The 22,112-nt window shown below is 45.5% G+C and overlaps 1 protein-coding gene across 4 annotated transcripts in view; it reads left to right on the top strand.

Annotated features, from left to right (window-relative positions):
* SURF4 (surfeit 4) overlaps window positions 1-14,388 on the top strand; it is a 31,805-nt gene extending 17,417 nt beyond the window's left edge. For all 4 annotated transcript variants that reach the window (XM_077284338.1, XM_077284334.1, XM_077284335.1 and 1 more), the window contains exons 2-6: window positions 501-687; window positions 4,259-4,335; window positions 4,752-4,795; window positions 9,298-9,484; window positions 12,113-14,388. In XM_077284338.1, coding sequence (XP_077140453.1) covers window positions 582-687; window positions 4,259-4,335; window positions 4,752-4,795; window positions 9,298-9,484; window positions 12,113-12,379 — 681 coding nt within the window. In that variant the 5' untranslated portion in view covers window positions 501-581 and the 3' untranslated portion in view covers window positions 12,380-14,388. The remainder of the gene's footprint in view (window positions 1-500; window positions 688-4,258; window positions 4,336-4,751; window positions 4,796-9,297; window positions 9,485-12,112) is intronic.
* The last annotated feature ends 7,724 nt before the right edge of the window (window positions 14,389-22,112 follow it).

Here is a 22,112-nt window from a genome sequence, read left to right as displayed (position 1 = left end):
TGAATCTCCGCTTTCATTGCCGCCCTTTAACCCTTTGTCGTGCAGTGGGTGTGCATGCATGTCCATGGACAGTGGTTCAGTGCTGCAGATTGTTGACTTCTTGGGGTCGGACTAGTATATACGGGCACCGATGGCCCCAGCATTGCCTGTAGACTTTGCTCCCCTCTGTGCAGACATTACTGGTGTGTGTGTGTAAAGGTCGGGGTGCGCGGCCTGCCTGCTCTCCTCCCTTATGGACTAATTTCCTGCCTTTTGTACATGTGGTTTAACCCTGTAAATCCTAATCCTTCCTCCCGGACCTGGGGGTGAGGAAGCAGAATGAGGTTCAGGGCTCAGATCCAGAAATGGGCCCCTTCTGTTGTCCCCACACAGAAGCGTGCATGCTGGTCGCAGGTGTGGGGATCGCTGACCTGTTGTGTGCATGCAGGCCTTTACTGTGCCCCTCCGGATTTACATGGGGTCTCCCGTATTACGTGACTAACCCTCTTTTCTGTCTGCAGTTCCTGCGGGTGACGAAGCAGTACCTGCCGCACATTGCTCGCCTGTGCCTCATCAGCACCTTCCTGGAGGATGGCATCCGCATGTGGTTCCAGTGGAGCGAGCAGCGGGATTACATCGAGGCCACGTGGAGCTGCGGCTACTTCTTGGCCACAGTCTTCGTCCTCATTAACTTGATAGGGCAGCTGGGTGAGTCCGACCGTGGCGGAGGTGGGAAATATCTCGGGGGTCTTATAACTGGATTGTGCATGGAGATCGAAGACCTAATACTAAAGCAAAAATCAGGAGTGGGTGATAAATACTAGAGTGGTGACGTGTCTCTATTATACTCTCCCTCTGATTGTTCCTCTCCTGGTTTTGGCCAAATACTGATGTAATATACAGAATGTGGCCTAAAGGGGTGTTACTGGCTGACCGCTCCGCTGCATTCATTGTCTATGGGACTGTCAGTGCTGGTGGAGGACAGTACTCGGACGATGTGTAAAGCTGAAGCACATGTGCACGGCTACCGCTTTATTCCATCGAGGCGTTTCAGACCCTCGTTATTGGGATCTGTGGCGTTGGGGGAGACCCATAATCAGCAGGGAGATAACTCGTGATGTTGGTGGTAAATGTGGGAAGAAAAATGACAGCTTATAACGGTCTGGACGTCAGGAGCGCTGCACCATTCTCCACAGCTGGTAGTCTCCCAACACAATAGCAGGGCAGTGACGAATATTTATCAGGCCTCCCCTCCTACAGTCATGGCCAAAAGTGTTTGCACCCTTGAAATTGTTCCAATAAATAGTTTTTCTCCCAGAAAATTATTGCAATTACACGTTTTGTTATACTCATGTTTATTCCCTTTGTGTGTATTGGAACAACACAAAAAAACAAACAGAGGGGGGAAAAAAGCAAATTGGACCTGATTTCACACAAAACTGCAAAAATGGGCCGGACAATATTGTTGGCACCCTCAACTTAATATTTGGCAGCCCATCCTTGGGAATAAATAACTGTAATCAATCGCTTCATATAACCATCAACAAGCTTCTTACACATCTAAACTGGAATTTTGGAGCACTCTTCTTTTACATATTTTTCCAGGTCTCATATTTCAAGGGCGCCTTCTCCCAAGAGCAATTCTAACATCTCTCCACAGGTGCTCAATGGGATTGAAACCCGGACTCATTGCTGTCCACTCCAGAACTCTCCAGCGCTTTTTTTTCATCCATTTCTGGGTCCATTTTAAAGTATGTTTGGGGTCATTGTCGTCCTGGAAGACCCATGACCTAGGACGCAAACCCAGCTATCTGACACTGGGCACTACATTGCAACCCAAAATCCTTTGGTAATCTTCAGATTTCATCATGCTTTTGTACACAGTCAAGGCACCCATTGCCAGAAGCAGCAGGACCACCCCAAAACATCTTTGAACCTCCATCATATTTGACTGTAGGTACTGTGTTCTTTGTAAGCCTCATTCCGTTTTCAGAAAACAGTAAAATGATGTGCTTTACCAAAAAGTTCTATCTTGGCCTCATCTGTTCACAAGATGCTTTCCCAGAAGGATTTTAGCTTACTCACGCACATTTTGGCAAACCGCAGTCTAGCTTTATTTGTATTTCAGCAGTGGGGTCTTACTGTACTCGGTCTCCAGCAATAGTGTTTCATTTAATTTCAATGTCGACTGATAGTTTGCGCTGACACTGATGCACTCTGAGCCTGCAGGACAGCTTGCATTTCTTTGGAACTTTATTGGGGCTGGTTATCCACTATCCAGATTATCCTGTATTGCAGCCTTTCATCAGTGTTTTTCTCTGCTGTCCACATCTAGAAAGATTAGCTACAGTACCGTAGGTTGCAAACTTCTTGATATGTTGCATACCATGGATGAAGGACCATCAAGATCTCTGAAGATGAAATTATAACCTTGAGATTTTTTGATGTTTCAACAATCTTGGTTGTCAACTGCTCAGACAGTCCTCTCCTCCGTGCTTGTGTGCACACGCATACACACAATGCAAAGATTGAATCCGCTTCTCTTCTTTGTATTTTAGTTTCCATGTGATTTTCATATTGCCCATACCTGTTACTTGCACAGGTGAGTTTGAGTGAGCATCACATGCTTGAACAAATTTGTTTACCCACAATTTTGGAATGGTGCTAACAATTTTGTCCCTGTTTTGTGTGAAATTGTGTCCAATTTGCCTTTTTTTCTCGTGTTGTTCCAATACACAAAGGAAATAAATGTGTATAGCAAAACATGTAATTGCAATAAGTTTCTGTGAGAAATACTTAATTTTCTGGAACAATTTTAAGGGCGCCGACCATTTCAGCCATGACTGCATGTAAGGGTCTTGTAAGTGGTCCCCGATACACATCACTGTTTAGACATGCGTCAGCCATTTATGCTCAAAGTAAACACAAGTATATTACATAAAGGCTGAGTCACACATAACGATATCGTTGCAACGTCACGCTTTTGGTGACGTAGCAACGATCCCGCTAACGATCTCGTTATGTGTGACAGCGACCAACGATCAGGCCCCTGCTGGGAGATCGTTGGTCGTTGGGGAATGATCAGGACCGTTTTTTGGTCGCTGGTCACCCGCTGTCATCGCTGGATCGGCGTGTGTGACGCCGATCCAGCGATGTGTTCACTTGTAACCAGGGTAAATATCGGGTTACTAAGCGCAGGGCCGCGCTTAGTAACCCGATATTTACCCTGGTTACCATTGTAAATGTAAAAAAAAACAAAACAGTACATACTCACATTCTGATGTCTGTCACGTTCCCCGTCGTCCACAGGGTTAAAACTGCTTTCGGCAAGAGCGCTGCTAATATGCACGCGCTGCTGCCGAGAGCTTCCCTGCCCTGACTGTGTCAGCACCGGCCGTAAAGCAGAGCACAGCGGTGACTTCACCTCTGTTACTGCCGGCACTGACACATTCAGTGGACGCCGGCTGGGGACGTGACAGACATCAGAATGTGAGTATGTAGTGTTTTTTTTTTTTTTTTTTTTACTTTTACAATGGTAACCAGGGTAAATATCGGGTTACTAAGCGCGGCCCTGCGCTTAGTAACCCGATGTTTACCCTGGTTACCCGGGTGCTGCAGGGGGACCTTGGCATCGTTGAAGACAGTTTCAACGATGCCGAAGTCGTTCCCCTGATCGTTGGTCGCTGGAGAGAGCTGTCTGTGTGACAGCTCCCCAGCGACCACACAACGACTTACCAACGATCACGGCCAGGTCGTATCGCTGGTCGTGATCGTTGGTAAGTCGTTTAGTGTAACGGTACCTTAAGGAATGGCTTTACTGTGTAAAGAAGAAAAGACGTACTAGTCCGGCATGTGCCAAAACCACAACCTTTTGCATTGACTGGGTCCAGGGACACATCTGTTGTGTGGTGAGAACTTTCCTGCTGCATGTGTCAAACCTAAAGCAAAATGTGAACACTCTATTACTCCAGGAGGGATTTTCTGACCCTTTCTTTAACTTGACCATAGATCTGGTCTCCTTGTCTGCCGGCACGGTCCATGCTGGAACGCTGCGGTCATTGATTGGCAGCAGTGGTCATATACTGACCGTGCCAAAAGAGGAGTCCGGCGAGGGATGGTGGAGCAGCAGGGGATCGATGGGTGTGCCGTTTTATTTTAATTTAGTTCCAGGAAGGGGCAGAAGACCCCTTTTTAATATAAGTGAACGTTCCTTCTAGATGAGATCATTGGTGCGTCCGTTCTGTTTGTATTGATTACTGATCAGTTCGTTATCTTCCAGGCGGCTGCATCCTGGTCCTGAGCCGGAACTTTGTACAGTACGCCTGCTTCGGTCTGTTTGGGATCATAGCCATGCAGGTGAGAAGCTGTTACACATGTGAAGCTGGGGAACTGGGACCATCCTGAATTCTGTAGTTTGGGGCCCGCAGTAGCATTTGTTATTGGCCAATGGCGGCTATCTGACAATGCAGATTTCGGGTGTGCAGCACATTTTATGTGCCTCGTCTGTACGTTCCTGCACAGGTTGCACGGCACGCAGCCACTGTGTATATGGGCACCCTGGTGCCAGTGGATCTTATGGATTGTCTGGGGATGCCCAGCTTTTCGGGCATTTTTTATTTTTACACTATAATAACCCATTGATGTTAGGATTAATGGGGTACCAGCAGTCAGACCCCCACTGATCATACATCATATCCTAGTGATGGGAAACCCTTATTTGTATGTACCCACATGATGTACAACTGTGTAATACGTGTTTTCTTCCTCATCAGACGATTGCTTACAGTATTCTGTGGGATCTGAAGTTTTTAATGAGGTAGGTTTATCCCTTTCTCCTAGGATCTACCTGTGCACACCTCTCCATATATTTTCTCCATCTTCCAAATATACAATCATCTCTGATAGAGATTCTGTGAATCACCACCATAGCTGCCTGTGGTTGTCACCCAGCTTTCTAAGAACCCTGAGTGGCATCTCTGCTTGGTTGTGCTATGTATACATATGTAGGTACATAAACAAGGAACACATGTTCAGGGGGTATCGCTGCTTTGTTGTAGGTTCACCAATGGCACAAGTTACATAGGTTTGAAGGATCTCATCAGAACAATCTGAGATTTAGGCCACAGATTGGACATACTCCAATGGGGTGAAATGGTGGAAAAAAATTAATTGGGTGGTCAATTAATGGGCTAAAACTGTCTATGTAATATAGATGCATATAATGAGAGAGGAAAAAGGAGACGATCAGGCAAAGACCAAGTGCAGTTGGTAGGTGCCAGCCTGCTGGTTACAGTCCTAATAATATAAATGCAAGAAAAGCAGGAAGCACACTGTAGGAATATCAAAAAAGTGAACAAACTTTTAATTTGGACATTCCCCCCCCCCCCTCCCTTTGGGGGGACTTGAATCTGCACTCGTTTATGAATTCTCCTATGTTCAAGTGAGCAATCTCCTATGAAGTCCAGCCATAGGTTAAGGTTCCTGCAAGTACAAAGATGGTGACAACAGGGTCCCCCAGTACGCCATGGTAACCCATCGGGCAGGGCCGGCGTCAGCACCTGGCGCACCCGGGCAAGTGCCAGAGCCCTGGCGAGACGGGGGGGCCCACTCACGCTGTCTGGGATACAGCGCACACACTGGTCAGAATTTTCATAAACCACCAGAGCGCTGTGTGTGTGGAGTGAGCAGCAGGAGTCATTGTGACAGACAGCTGGGAGAGGAAGCCAGTGCTGAGCAACAAGAGGGCGGGACTTTCCAGCATCCAATCCCGGCTGAGCGCCTTACTACAGTATTCTCCTGTCACAGTCAGGAGTGAGTCACGGAGCAGAGAAGTCCCCCCCATGATCCCCGGTGAGTGTTGTCTGAGCCTGTGTTTAAGCGTATGGACGGTGTTTGACAGGCTCTAGTCCAGTCCCTGCAGCCGACCATCCTCACTGAGTCCGCTACTGTGCTCATTGACAGCGTCAGTCAGCACAGCAGCTGCTATGTCCTGAGTCACTCTGACCCCTGTCTGTATCATCAAAAGAGCAGAGCTGAGGGCCCCTTCCCCCTTCACCTCCTGCAGAGAAGCATAAGACTGCTGAGCCCAACCTGCCCCCTGACAGGACACAGCAGCCCCCTCTCAGGATTCCCTGCATTTACTTCTCCAAACCTCAGTCTTCAGAATGGAGCTGTGGTGTCCTGCCAGGGGGCAGATGGGGCACAGAAGCCTTATCCTCTGTTCTCTGGAGGGGGCTCATCAGGATTTATAGCTGCTGAACAGGCTCACCTTCTAGAGATGTTATGTAACATTACATGTCCACACACACATATATATCTACTATATAATTGTCTAAGGGTCACTTTCATCTCTCTGTCACGGAAATCCCAAGTCGCTGATTGGTCGCGGCAAAACGGCCACGACCAATCAGCAACGGGCACAGTCCGGTGGCGAAATGGCCACTCCATACTCCCCTGCCGTCAGTGCCCCCTCCACATTCCCCTCCAGTCAGCGCTCACACAGGGTTAATGGCAGCGGTAACAGACCGCGTTATGCCACAGTGTAACGCACTCCGTTAACGCTGCTATTAACCCTGTGTAAACAACTTTTTACTATTGATGCTGCCTATCAATAGCATCAATAGTAAAAAAAGATGTAATGTTAAAAATAAAAAATCATTATATACTCACCCTTCGTCGGCCCCCAGATCCAGCCCAGGCCTTTCCCGCTCCTCGCAACGCTCCGGTGACCGGTCTATGCATTGCGGTCTCGCGAGACCGCTATGTCATCATCTCGTGGGACCGAAATGCACTCTTGGGACAGGAGTGTAGCGAGGAGCATCGGTAAACGCCTGGGCTGGATCCGGGGGCCGACGGAGGGTGAGTATATAACTATTTTTTATTTTAATTCTTTTTTTTTAACAGGGATATGGTGCCCACATTGCTATATACTATGTGGACTGTGCTATATACTACGTGGCTGTGGTATATATTACGTGGCTGGGCAATATACTACATGGCCTGTGTTATATACTGCATAGGCAGTGTTATATACTACGTCTCTGTGCTATATACTACGTGGCTCTCCATATACTATGTGGCTGGGCAATATACTACGTCGCTGGGCAATATACTACGTGTCTGTGCTATATACTACGTGTCTGTGCTATATACTACGTGTCTGCTTTATACTACGTGTCTGGGCAATATACTACGTGGCTGTGCTATATACTACGTGGCTGTGCTATATACTACGTGGCGGTGCTATATACTACTTGGCTGGGCAAGCAATATACTACGTGGCTGGGCAATATACTACGTGGCTGGGCAATATACTACGTGGCTGGGCAATATACTACGTGGCTGGGCAATATACTACGTGGCTGGGCAATATACTACGTGGCTGGGCAATATACTACGTGGCTGGGCAATATACTTTGTGTCTGCTATATACTACGTGGCTGGGCAATATACTACGTGGCTGTGCTATATACTACGTGGCTGTGCTATATACTACGTGGCTGGGCAATATACTACGCGGCTGCTATATACTACGTGGGCTGTGTTATACGCTACTTGGCTGTGCTATATTTCTCTGCTGTATCTGTGCATCATGAATCGTGGTATGTGTTAAAGGGGGGGCCCACTGAGACTCTTTCGCCCGGGGCCCTCAAAAACCTGGAGCCGGCCCTGCCATCGGGCATCCTAGGTTTGCAATGGGCGCTGGAAGGGAAATGCCACCAGTGCTGCGCTCCAGAAAGGCCGCTGTTATATAGTGACGGTAGCACTTGGCGTAACCGTCATTTTAATTGCTATTTAATAAATCAGTTGGACACATGAAAATAAGAAACCTTGTAATATATGTTATCACACACATCTGATTCTTACTCATAGACTGATTTTCAATTTGTGTGTAAAATTGGTATTCCGTGAAAACGGATTTATCACATTACTGAGAAAGAAGATGACCGTTGGTGCTCATAAAGTTCTACGGAGGAGCTAGAGGCCGACCTGCTGAAATGGCACAGTGTGACAATTCTCCATAGAACTTTGAGCCCCAACTGTGATCTCCTATCTCAGTAATGGGAAAGTCTGTCTTCACTGAATACAGATTTTTACCAGTGAATTGAGAATTTTAAGGAATAATGATCAGTCCGGGATCAGAAGGAAACAGATTTCCCTAATAAAATATATTACAAAGTTTATTACTTTTATGGGTGCTATTAATTTTATAAGAAAAAAAAAGAAAATAAAACTGTGGTTGAACAGCAGGTGCTGGCTGTATAATACAGTGGGCATCTGCCCTGTAGTGGAGCGTGCACAGCCCTGAGCCCCCTCCATACACCCACCCGAGAAATGGAATGTACTGTGTGTCCAGTGATGGGATAAGATCGTGTAGTGGGCTGTTATTTGGAGCCACACAAGTGTTTTTTAGGCTGGGTACATGCATCCATGCGTCACGGTGGGCTAGTATGGACCTTTGATGTACAGACCGGCTTCAGGTCTCCTGACCTAAACTTGACCACCTCCTAAATGTCTATAAGGCTACTGAGTTTTGACCCGTCTGGATATCACGGACCATGATACACAGATGTGTGAATCCGACCTAAAGCTTAACGTAAACAGCCAAAGCCTCTGATTTTTTGGTGGGACGGTCCAACCATCTAATGCTTATGGAGGACTCCCAACTTTTTCCCCTACAACAGGCGTTGGGAGATAAAGCTTGAGGCTGGTTTGATTTGGCCACTCGGCCCTTTTTATCCTCAGGGACTTAAGCTGTGGCTTACTCCCCCCTCCTACTGAGGACACCGGCACGCTCAGCTGAGCTGATCATGCATATCTGGTGGTCAGGAGAGATGGCTATCGGCTGGACCAGCAGCTGGCTGATTTCTATGCAATATATATATATATCCAGCCTTAAAGTTAGGGTTCACTCACATCCGCATATAAAATCGTCGATGCAGTGTGAGGAAAAAATTGCACTGCACTCGCAACAATGAAGCAGTGCTGGAATTGGGGTGAGGGAAAATCACAGCATGCTGCGTATGGCCATGTAAAACGGCAGATTCACCAATGCAAGTCAATGGATGCAGGAAAAAATGTCAGCTACGTTACACATGAAGATGTTGGTGTACCCTTATTGCAGTGCCATCCATGTGAAAGACTCCTATATTCGGAGCACAAAAGACCTCCATCTTCTTATGACCGGACCCCCCCCTAATACCTGACCCACTAAATCATGTGCATGGAGGGCAACGTCCCCTTGTAAGGTCTCCGGACTTTTCTATGGTCTTGCTGCATCCATTGTAAAGTATGAAGTTCATGTTTTCTCTTCCCCAGGAACCTGGCTCTGGGCGGAGGACTCTTATTACTTTTGGCTGAGTCTCGGTCAGAAGGAAAAAGCATGTTTGCCGGCGTGCCCACCATGGGTGAGAGTTCCCCGAAGCAGTACATGCAGCTCGGGGGTCGCGTGCTGCTCGTCCTCATGTTCATGACCCTGCTGCACTTTGACGCAAGTTTCTTTTCCGTAAGTCGAAGATTATTATTAAACAGGGTTTTAATTGCTATTATTTTGTTAGGACCTTCTCCTCGTCAGGACAGGTACAGGGACCCCATAATGGGCAGTTTATAAGCCCCTTGGATACTTTATTTGGAAGCAACAGCAATGATCTGCTATCGTTTATTATGGTGGGAAAACCACTTTGAGAATGTGAACTATTTGATTATGGCAGTGATACTATATCTTAACCATTTAAAGAATATGGACACCTCTGGGTAAAATGTTGTTTGTCGTACTTCAATGAATGTTTTTTTTTTCTCTTTGTCCCCCCCCCCCCCCCCCCATGGAACATCCATATGACATGCGTATGCAATCTGTATGCAATGCATTTTAACATGAGGTTTTACATACAACAGTTTTCTGTATGTAAAAGCTCCTGTTAAAATTGCATTGTAAAATACATGTGTACACATCGTTTTAAAACAAAATAAATATATATATATATCTTTATAATTCATAGATAAATGGCAGAATAGCCGATAATTCATGTGTCGGCTTCTGTGAAATAATTGCAGAAGCCAACAGGATAGGAGACATGGTTTACAACCCATGCAGAACAGTTAGGTTTATAGATGTCTGTGACTAATGCTGTTAGTAGTATGTGTGTGAAATTTGGGACCTGTATGTATTTACTAAAAGCATGTACTCACAGAAAAAACTGGTGTGGACTTTAGGATTAGTAATGGATAGGTGTCTTATTGACACCTCTCCATTACTAATGGGCTTAATGTCACCTTACAATACAAAGGTGACATTAACCCCTTATTAACACATAAGCCACCCACTACAGGGCAGTGGGAAGAGGGAGGCTAAGTGCCGGAATAGGTGCATCTTATAGATGTTCCTTTTCTGGGGTGGCTGGGGTCAGATGTTTTTAGCCGGGAGGGGGGCAATAACCATGGTCCCTCTCTAGGCTATTAATATTTGTCCTCAGTCGCTGGCTTTCCCTCTCTGGCGCAGAAAATTGCGCTGGAGCCCACGCCAGTTTTTTCTGTGAATACATTCTTTTGCTAAATACATACAGGTCCCAAATTTTACACACGCATACTACTAACAGTATTAGTAGCTGACATCTATAAACCTAACTGTTCTGCAATGGTTTACAGTGTGATTTTACTGTACGCCGGACGAGAATTACCAGCTTTTCAAAGGACACAGGTGCATAAAAATCGGACAGCACTTGCATAATGCATAACTTTGCTATCCTGACCTTTTTCCAGAAAATATGAAAACACCAAAACACTCATGGTTAGTGGTTGGGTGAAGTAATTTATTGTCAAACTACTGTGTTTTTCTCATATTAAATCATAATGACAACCCAAAACATCCAAATGACCCTGATCAAAAGTTCTCATACCCTGGTGATTTTGGCCTAATATGCACAGATGTTGACACAAAAAAGATATCCAAGGAATTGATAATGCCAGTTAGCAGTGTTCAAACTGTGATTAACAAATGGAAAATCAGGAGGTCTGTAAAAATAAAACCACGGTCAAGTAGACCAACAAAAATGTCATCCACAACTGCCAGGAAAATTGTTCGGGATGCAAAGAAAAACCCACAAATAACATCAGCTGAAATAGAGGACTCTCTGAAAACTAGCGGTGTGGCTGTTTCAAGATGCACAATAAGAAGGCACTTGAAGAAAAATGGGCTGCATGGTCGAGTCACCAGAAGAAAGCCATTACTGCGCAAATGCCACAAAGTATCTCACCTACAATACGCAAAACAGCACAGAAACAAGCCTCAAAACTTCTGGAACAAGGTAATTTGGAGATATGAGACCAAAATTGAACTTTTTGGCCACAACCATGAACGTTATATATGGAGAGAGCTTAACAAGGCCTATGATGAAAGTAACACCATTCCTACTGTAAAGCACGGAGGTGGATCGCTGATGTTTTGGGTATGTGTGAGCTATAAAGGCACAGGAAACTTGGTCAAAGTTGAAGGAAAAATGAATGCAGCACGTTGTCAGCAAATACTGGAGGCAAATTTGCACTGATCAGCCCGGAAGCTGCACATGGGATGTACTTGGACGTTCCAACATGACAACGATCCAAAACACAAGGCCAAGTTGACCTGTTATTGGCTACAGCAGAACAAGGTGAAGGTTCTGGAGTGGCCATCTGTCTCCTGACCTCAATATCATTGAGCCACTCTGGGGAAATCTCAAGCGCACAGTTCATGCTAAACAGCCCAGGAATTTACAGGAACTGGAGGCTTTTTGCCAAGAAGAGTGGGCAGCTTTACCATCTGAGAAAATAAAGAACCTCATCCACAAAAGACTTCAAGCTGTCATTAATGTTAGAGGGGGCAATACACGGTATAAAGAAATGGGATATGTAAACTTTTGATCAGGGTCATTTGGATGTTTGGGTTGTCATTATGATTTAAAAAGCGAAAACGCAGTAGTTTGACAATAAATGGCTTCACCCAACCACTAACCATGAATGGAGAAAAAGTTTTGTGTTATCATTCATATTTTCTGAAAAAAGGCCAAGAAAGCAAAAATTCTGCCTGGGTATGTAAACTTTAGAGCACAACTGTACATGTCTCCTTTTACTTAGGTTGTTTTTCTTGCCCCCTTTTTAGATCCTACAGAACATGGTGGGCACGGCCTTAATCATCCTGGTGGCTATCGGTTTCAAGACGAAGTTGGCGGCGCTGACTTTGGTGATTTGGCTCTTTGCCATTAACGTCTACTTTAATGCTTTCTGGAGTGTCCCAGCCTACAAGCCCATGCACGACTTCCTAAAATACGACTTCTTTCAGACCATGTCTGTTATTGGCGGACTTCTCCTAGTGGTGGCCTTGGGACCTGGTGGGGTCTCCATGGACGAAAAGAAAAAGGAGTGGTAGACTCTGACCCTACCTCACTTGGAATCTTGTAGAATGTCCTGGATAAAACAGAGTCCTGCTCCAACATCTCTCCCCTCACCATTCTTCTTTTCTTCATTATCCCACCTCAGGAGTCCTGCACCGCGCTGATACGCAGGCGTGCAGTGTAGGAACCATCACCATCGTTGTCCACGGATCACACCAGCTAGTATCACCTCAGTCGCCTGGTGCAGAAGATGCTCCGTATGATGCAGTATATTGATTTTTTTTTTTTTTTTTCTTTCTGAAAGTGTTTTTTCTTTTTTTTTGACATTTTTAATTCAGTACTTCATGTGAACTTCAGAGGCAGGCGCCGGTCATCTGCCTGCACGACCCAGCCTCTGGCTCTGAAGACGTTCTGTAGAGATGTCGTGCACCCCTTGAAGGGGAACAGTGTGCAGTACGAGGAAGAGACCCGGGCATAGAACCATGTTTGTCTGGCTAATTATTTAATTCACTATCTCCTGGGTCTTGGCACTGTATAATTATTATATTTTTTTTTTTCCCGGCCTCTGCAGGTCCTCCTATTTCTGTGCTTTGAAAGGGGTCTGGTTAATAAAAGCAAGTCTGTGTGTTGACGTCACATGTACTTAAAGGGGCACTAAACCTAAAGTATGCAATCTACCGTTTCCAGGAAGTCCAGAAGAATTCATGCCCCCTCTGAAACAGTTTTCTTTAGGTTTACTGCCCCCTTTTAAAGTGGTCTTTCATCTCTTTCATATAAGCACTTTTACTCAGTCAAAAATGACCAGAGATTTCTCTGTTCTTCTCTTTTGTATCAGTTGCCAAAACCAAATTTCTTGCATAGACGTGTCTCCTCCCTAGAATCCATGGTCGTCTTTTTATTGTTCCTCTTGTTCTCGACACCTTGGCCAAATGTGAAATCAGTTTTACTTCTTGCGTTTCTTCTGTTTCGTTCATTCATCTGCAGGCGCCTGCTTTACCTCTGCGTCCCTCGGACCCCTGTCTTCATGACTGAGCCTATGTCTGGATTTCTTATTTAATGTATCCTCGTTAGATGGTTAATTAAGAGTGAGCATTGTTTCACGCATCTGTGAAACGTGGACTGCGCTCGCACTAGAAGACTTGGCCCCTTCATCGGGGGTCTCCTGACCCTCATAGACAGAGAAGGCACAGAGACCCAGTGGTCGGGTCAGGTCTTCCGATCAGAGCACAGTCTGTCTTTTATCCTTAGCAGAACGTGACCCTTATCAGCTGCTGTTAGGACTTATTTTTTTTTGTTAAGAGTATTTACTTTATAATATGGGGTTCCCATTAGCGGTAGGGACACAAGACCGAGAGAACTCTAGTGCTTGAGATTAGTCATGTTATGTCTACACCTAGAAGAAGCATTTATAATTCCTATGTCTGAAGAGCAAGTTATTGGATGCTTAATAATGTAGTATTGGCTTGTATACCACTCACTGCTAAAGCTGCATTTAGCATTTTACAGGTGATAATGGCTAATATACATACATTATGCACAACTAAGGCAATTAACCAGCGGTTAAGCTTTGGAAGTGACTGGAGTAAAGTTAAGCAACATCACGTGTAGGCTATAGAAGTCCAATGATAACTTTCAGACAAGATTGCCCTTGGCTTACCACAGGTCTAATCCCAAAAATATAGTTTGGGTCATCAGTCCAGGATTTGAAGCTGGAACAGAGGTGCAGAAATGCACCCATATTATGTTGTGTGTGTGTGTGAAACTGCCGCAACTTCTATGGTGGGACGATACGGACCTATACAAGATGGTCATCCCAAGAGTGAATATGGTACAAACAGCGCCCAGTGTGCATCCAGCCGTCATGTGTGGCCGGGGTACCCCCTTGGCGGTTGTATCCCAAAGTGTCGGCGCCCCTCTTTCTCTCGTTCACTGTCCCTTTTTATTATACTATGGTCCCTGCCTTTATATTTTTTCTGAAAGGTCGTGTGGAGCTAAAAAGTGTTTCAACATTGTAATATATTTCATTAAAAAAGAGGCATGTGTAGTGAGAGATTCTTTCCTAGGCCGAGCGATCGATGGCGCCAAAACTGCGTCCGATATTTCCTGCCTTCCACCAGAGTGCAATAAAGGAAACTGGTTACCAGTTACCAGTGGTACAACCCTGAGGCTATGTGCACACGCTGCGGATTACTCTGCGGACTTTTCCGGGCTGATTTGGGTAAATCCGCAGGTAAACCGCACTGGGGGTTTCCTGCGCAATTACCGCTGACGTACCGTTATTTTTTTGCAGATTTTGTGCGGATTCCTATTATGGAGCAGGTGTAAACCGCTGCGGAATCCGCACATAGAATTGACATGCTGCGGAATAAACAATGCTACGTTTCCGCGCGTTTTTTTCCGCAGCGGATTTTGTTTTCCATTGGTTTACATGGTACTGTACACTCAGGGAAAACTGCTGCGAATCCGCAACGTGTGCACATAGCCTAACCTTAGGCCTTGTGGACAGATCCTACCTCAGCCCCAGGGCTGGCTCCAGGTCTTGGTGCCAGAGTCCCGATGGGCCCTCAGCTCTTTCCAAGAGCCATAACTTTTAAGTTGACAGCGTTGTACCAGAGCTTGTTTTCTTGTGGCACAAACTGTAGCTTTTATCATTATCAGTTTAGTCTGTACAATTTTCTGATCTGTTTTAAAAAAAATTTAATTTATTTTTATAGAGAGTCTTAAAAAAAAACAAAAAAAAAACCAGCCATTCAACTTTTTTTTTTTTTTTTGGTTCTTTCCACTATAGAGGATAAATATTCTGATATTTTCTTGGTTCGGATGGTTACGTGACAATACCAAATGTGTAAACTTTAGAATTTATTTACAGTCTAGAAAAGTGGGCCGTGTAAACTTTATAACTAAAAACTTAAGTTGTAGTTTTGTTTTTTGTTTTTCCCCCTTGGTTGTCCTAGGAAACCTGTGCTCAATTTTTTTTTTTTTTTTTTCACAGAGCTAAAAAGTACTGTTTTACAGACCGTCTAGGAATTTCTGGACGGTTGGAGCCGTTCTTAGGAATTCACCTGCTGCAGTTGGTGTTGTCTCTAATCGCAGTATTAAGTCTTTGGCGCCGGCTACTTATGGTGGCTCTGTTACTGGTGTTCTGATATTGCTGATGGAAATCTTGGCCACATGGGTTCTGCCACTTGCCCAGTTTCACTAGATGCTGCTGTTACAGGTCCTGCTGCTGTTGCCACTAGCAACCAACCATGAGGCCTACGACATCGGGCCTGTCGCCACTAGCAACCAACCATGAGGCCTACAGAGACATCAGAGGCCTGTCATCACTAGCAAACAAAAATGAGGCCTACAGCTGCCTGTCACCACTAGCAACCCAAAATGTGGCCTAAGACGTCAGAGGCCTGTTGCCAATGGTAACTAACCATGAGGCCTACTAAGACAGAGGCCTGATGCCTCTAGCAACCAACCATGAGGCCTACAACATCCGAGGCCTGTCGCCACTAGCAACCAAGCATGAGGCCTACTAAGACCATGAGGCCTGTCGCCACTAGCAACCAATCATGAGGCCTACTAAACCATAAGAGGCCTGTCACCACTAGCAACCAATCATGAGGCCTGTTGCCACTAGCAACCAATTATGAGGCCTACTGAGACATCAGAGGCCTGTCACCACTATCAACCAATCATGAGGCCTACTGAGACAGAAGTCTGTTGCCACTAGCAACCAATCATGAGGCCTATTGAGACATCAGAAGCCTGTCGCCACTAGCAACCAATCATGAGGCCTGGGACGTCAGAGGCCTGTCGTCACTAGTAACTAATCAGGCCTACTACGACAATGAAGACTGAAAGACTTGACACCTCTAGTAACCAACCACGAGGCCTACTGAGACATCAGAGGCCTCTAACAGCCAATCAGAATTTATCTTTCATTTTTCCAGTGCTGCTGAGAGCTGAACTCTGGTTGCTACGGGAATCCAGGCTCCCATGTCTCTGTAGGCCTCATGTTTTTGTGATATAGGAGTAGGGGAGGGACTTCAGGAAGCCATTTTCCCTAAGGGTATGTTTCCACGGTCAGGAAACGCTGCTTTTTTGACGCTGCGCAGAGCTGCAGCGTCAAAAAAGCAGCATCCAGATGTTCCAGCATAGTGGAGGGGATTTTATGAAATCCCGTCTCCACTATGCGTGGAAACCCGCACGCGGCGGCCCTGCGACTCCGGACATGCTGCGCGTCTTTTCAGATCGCAGCATGTCCGTACACCTTGCGGGGACGCAGCGTCCCCGCAAGGCATATCACAGGGCCCTATGGGACAGAGCGATCATCCCGGATGTGAAGAGTTAACACATCCGGCATGATCGCGTCCCAGAAAGGGGGCGGGGCTTAGCGCCGAGCGGCGATACCGCCGGCCATCCTGAACGTGGAGACATAGCCTAAGAGGGTATTAAAAAAGGAAACGGAACATACTTTACCTCACATTTGTTATTTTGGACCTCCCTCCATCACTGATGTTACCAGAATAAAGAAACGTACTCATATGGTGCAGTTCAATTGTCATTTTAGACTCCATTCTCTTAACGACGTCCCCTCACAGCTACATAAATATTTTACACACTAAAAAAGGCACTTGTCTAATATATTAATGCCGTTTATGACTCTTCACAACACTTTTAATCTTTGCTTCCACAAAGGGTCGAGGTGCCTCGTACCTAATGTTTTGGCCTAGTTTTCGACCACACCATTCTGAATCTTCAAGCTCTGAGGCTGCACCAATTTATTATGGTGGATAAGTACAGCAACCATGACTTAGAGTGATGAAATAATTATTTAATACACTGCCGATTTTGGTCTGTAATTTTTATCTTAGGTACACTTGAACTGTGACAGACAGACTCTAAAAACAAAAAAAAACAGTCACATTGTATGATTTTTACATAATTAATTAGAATTGTATTGCATGAAATAAGAATTTGATACAATAGAAAAACAGAACTTAATATTTGGTACAGAAATCTTTGCAATTACAGAGGTCAGACGTTTCCTGTAGTTCTTGACCAAGTTTGCACACACTGCAGCAGGGATTTTTGGCCCACTCCTCCATACAGATCTTCGCCAGATCTTTCAGGTTATGGGGCTGTTGCTGGGCAACAATGAGTTACAACTCCCTCCAAAGATTTTCTATTGGGTTCAGGTCTGGAGACCGGCTAGGCCACTCCAGGACCTTGAAATGCTTCATACGGAGCCACACCTTAGTTCCCCTGGCTGTGTGTTTTGGGTCATTGTCATTCTGGAAGACCCATCTTTAATGCTCTTACTGAGGGAAGGAGGTTGTTGGCCAAAATCTTGTGATACATGACCTCATCCATCCTCCCTTTAATACAGTGCAGTCGTCCTGTCCCCTTTTGTAGAAAAGTACTTCCAAAGAGTAATGTTTCCCCCACTATGCTTCACGGTTAGGACAGTGTTCTTGGGGTTGTACTCTTCCTCCAAACATGGCGAGTGGTGGAGAGTGGAGTTGATACCAAAAAGTTATATTTTGTTCTCATCTGGCCACATGACCTCCTCCCATGCCTCCTCTGGATCATCAAGATGGTCATTAGTGAACTTCAAAAGGGCCTGGACATGTGCTGATGTGAGCAGGGGGACCTTGCATGTCCTGCAGGGTTTTCATCCATGACTGTATGGCTATGTGCACACGTAGGAAATGTGGTGCAGAATTTTCTGCACTAAATCTGCATCTGCAGATTTGATGCAGTTTCTGTGCAGTTTCTATGCAGTTTCTGCGCAGATTCTATGCAGTTTCTGTGCAGTTTCTATGCAGATTCTATGCAGTTTCTGTGCAGTTTCTATGCAGTACAATGTAAATCAATGGGGAAAAAAAAAAGCTGTGCACATGGTGCAGAAAAATCTGCAGCAGAAACGCTGCAGAACTGCACAAAAGAAGCGACGTGCACTTCTTTGAAATCTGCAGCGTTTCTGCGCAGATTTTTCTGCACAGATTTTTTTTTTCCCATTGATTTACATTGTACTGTAAATCACAGTGCAGTTCTGCACCAATTCTGCACTAAATCTGCATCGTGTGCACATACCCTATAGTGTGTTACTAACGATAATGTTTTGAGACTGTGATCCCAGCTCTCTTCAGGTCATTGACCAGGTTCTTCCATGTAGTTCTTGGCTGATGAGGTGAGATCCTGCATGGTTCCCCAGACTGAGGAAGACTGACAGCCATCTTGTATTTCTTGCATTATCTAATAATTGTGCCAACAGTTGCTTCCTCGCCAAGCTACTTGCCTATTATCTTATAGCCCGTCCCAGCCTTGCGCAGGTCTATAAATTTGTCCCTGGCGTCCTTAGACAGGTCTTTGGTCTTGCCCATGGTGGAGAGGTTGGAGTGTGATTGAGTGTGTGAACAGGTGTTTTTTATACAGGTAACAAGTTCAAACAGGTGCAATTAATCCAGGTAATGAGTGCAGAGTAGGAGGCTTCTTACAGAAATACTAACAGGTCTGTGAGAGCCAGAATTCTTGCTGGTTTGTAGTTGATCAAATACTTATTTCATGCAATAAAAAAACAATTTAATTATTTAAAAATCATACAATGTGATTTTCTGAGTTTTATTTTTAGGTTCTGTCTCACAGTTGAAGTGTGCTTACGAAAAAAATTGCAGACCTCTCCATTCTTTGTAGGTAGAAAAACTTGCAAATTTGGCAGTGTATCAAATACTTATGTTCCCCACTGTATCTATCCACGATATATAAGAGCAGTGTGTCAGCTACGCTATCAGATTACATGTCAGTACATTTGGTATACCACATTTATACTACAGCTACATTTATGCAGTGTGTCCGACATCTTGATAAAAATGGCACAATTTGCACCAAGCTAAATAAGCCATCAATCTGGAGGGGACCATAAGTGTCATTACGTTACAACTGTGGGGATTCATAAAAGCCTTAAACCCAAATAGTTATCAGATCGCTGAGTGTCCTAAATATGGACAAATGCAGAACATGGAGAGTATTTGTCTGATGCTGAACTGTTCGATATTTTTCATGTTTTGTTTATCACATTTTTTCCCTGTGCAATGCTTGCTTTTAGTCACATGATGGCGGCAGTGTTTCACTACCCGTCCTCCATACTACACGCTATCGGGACACATTTAATATTCATATATGACAACTCAGAGCTGGTATGTCACTCTCCACAAGGAGAAACCTTACCCCATAGACCCCAGTCCAGAGCCCCTCACCTAGCCAAATCAGTTCTCATACTTTGCACTGACGAGGGCCAATAGCCTGAAACACCGTGTCTGCGAGTTGAGATACTGATTTGGCTTTTATCCCAGGTTATATTGCACGACTCGTTAAAGAGTTGATTGTGACTTGTAGGATCGCTACTTCCAACAGATGGCGCTATAGAGTTAAGTCCTCTCTCTCTGGAGAGGCAATATGCATACACCATATTCTCAAAAACGGCACCTGGACATATAACAAGTTTGCATAAATTATCATTTTGTGCATATCATCTAAATACTATTTATTAGTATGAATAGTATATAATGGTTGTGGTTAACCCAGCCCATTTTGGTTTGGGCCCTAGCCTCCGTGACACTCCGTGTTCTGTCTTCTGATTAGCAATGGAGAGATCCTGGATGTGTTGTCTGGAACCTACATATTGATGGACTATCCTTATCTCCAGATGCTGCAGGAGCTATAATCAGCTGATCGGTGGGGGTGCCGGGTGTCAGACCCTCACAGATTGGGTGTTGAAGACATATTCTAAGGCTTTTCTGGGTCCTAGATAATCCCTCTATGGCCGGCGTCACACTAGCGAGTTTTACGGACGTAAGAGCGCAGAAAATACGTCCGTAAAACTCGCCAAACAAACGGCACAATTATTCTCAATGGGGCTGCTCCTATCAGCCGTATATTACGGTTCAGTATTATACGGCTTTCTACGGCCGTACAAAATCGCAGCATGCTGCGTTTGTCAGCGTATTGCGCAAATAATACGCCAATGAAAGTCTGGGGGTGAGAAAAATACGGATTCCACACGGACCAGCAGTGTGACTTGCGAGAAATACGCAGCGGTGTTAGTGAAAAGTCGGTAATTCAATTGCCGGCTTTTCATTTCTCCTGCCTAAACCCGACATGATATGAGACATGGTTTACATACAGTAAACCATGTCATATCCCCCTTTTTTTGCATATTCCACACTAATAATGTTAGTAGTGTGTATGTGCAAAATGTGGGCGCTGTAGCTGCGCAAATAAAGGGTTAAATGGCAGAAAAAATTGGCGTGGGCTCCCGCGCAATTTTCTCCGCCAGAATGGTAAAGCCAGTGACTGAGGGCAGATATTAATAGCCAGGAGAGGGTCCATGGTTATTGCCCCCCCCCCCATGGCTAAAAACATCTGCCCCCAGCCACCCCAGAAAAGGCACATCTGGAAGATGCGCCTATTCTGGCACTTGGCCACTCTCTTCCCACTCCCTGTAGCGGTGGGATATGGGGTAATGAAGGGTTAAAGGGCCACTGTCACCCCCTCCAGCCGTTCTAAACTAAAAGAGCCACCTTGTGCAGCAGTAATGCTGCAGTCTAACAAGGTGGCTCTTTTAGTTTTTGATTCAGTTATTACCTCAATAAAGCGTTTTAAAAATTGGCCACAAATACCAGATTTTGTACCTGGAGGCGGTCCGAATCGTCCTCTATGAATCTCCCAACTGCCGTCACTCTTCTCTTCAGGGGCGATGGTCGCCGCCCCCTGAGCGCTGTTTCTTCTTAAATCCGGCGCCTGCGCTGTGCGTGCCTGCCTGGGGCCTGCGCAGTCTTCATTGTCAGTCACAGCTCAGATGCAGGGTGCCTGACTGCGCCTGTGCGGGCAGTGCGGCCACCCTGTTGCTGAATCCCCGCCCCGCACTGTGTTATTCATTATGCACAGTGCGGGGCTGGGGTTCCTGGGCATGCGCACTGCGCTGTTTAGACGCTCCCCAGCTCAGACGCTCCCCAGCTCAGACGCTCCCCCAGCTCAGACGCTCCCCCAGCTCCCCTGCCTTCCCAGGAACCCCAGCCCCGCACTGTGCATAATGAATAACACAGTGCGGGGCGGGGATTCAGCAACAGGGTGGCCGCACTGCCCGCACAGGTGCAGTCAGGCACCCGGCATCTGAGCTGTGACTGACAATGAACACTGCGCAGGCCCCAGGCAGGCACACACAGCGCAGGCGCCGGATTTAAGAAGAAACAGCGCTCAGGGGGCAGCGACCATCGCCCCTGAAGAGAAGAGTGACGGCAGTTGGGAGATTCATAGAGGACGATTCGGACCGCCTCCAGGTACAAAATCTGGTATTTGTGGCCAATTTTTAAAACGCTTTATTGAGGTAATAACTGAATCAAAAACTAAAAGAGCCACCTTGTTAGACTGCAGCATTACTGCTGCACAAGGTGGCTCTTTTAGTTTAGAACGGCTGGAGGGGGTGACAGTGGCCCTTTAATGCCACCTTGCTATTGTAAGGTGACATTAAGCCAGATTAATAATGGAGAGGCGTCAATTATGACACCTATCCATTATTAATCCAATTGTCTGAAAGGGTTAAAAAACACACATTATTAAAAATTATTTTAATGAAATAAACACACAGGTTGTTTTAGTATTTTATTGCTCTCTCAATCCATCAGAACACCCTCGCTTGGCAAAATAATAAACGCACAAGATACATACCCTCAGATGAACCGTCACGTCCCACGAAGTAATCCATCTGAAGGGGTT

Source organism: Ranitomeya variabilis, chromosome 2 (assembly GCF_051348905.1).
Source record: "Ranitomeya variabilis isolate aRanVar5 chromosome 2, aRanVar5.hap1, whole genome shotgun sequence".
NCBI lineage: Eukaryota > Metazoa > Chordata > Amphibia > Anura > Dendrobatidae > Ranitomeya > Ranitomeya variabilis.
The sequence above is the reverse complement of the archived record's forward strand: the minus strand, read 5'-3'. Positions and strand labels throughout refer to the sequence as shown.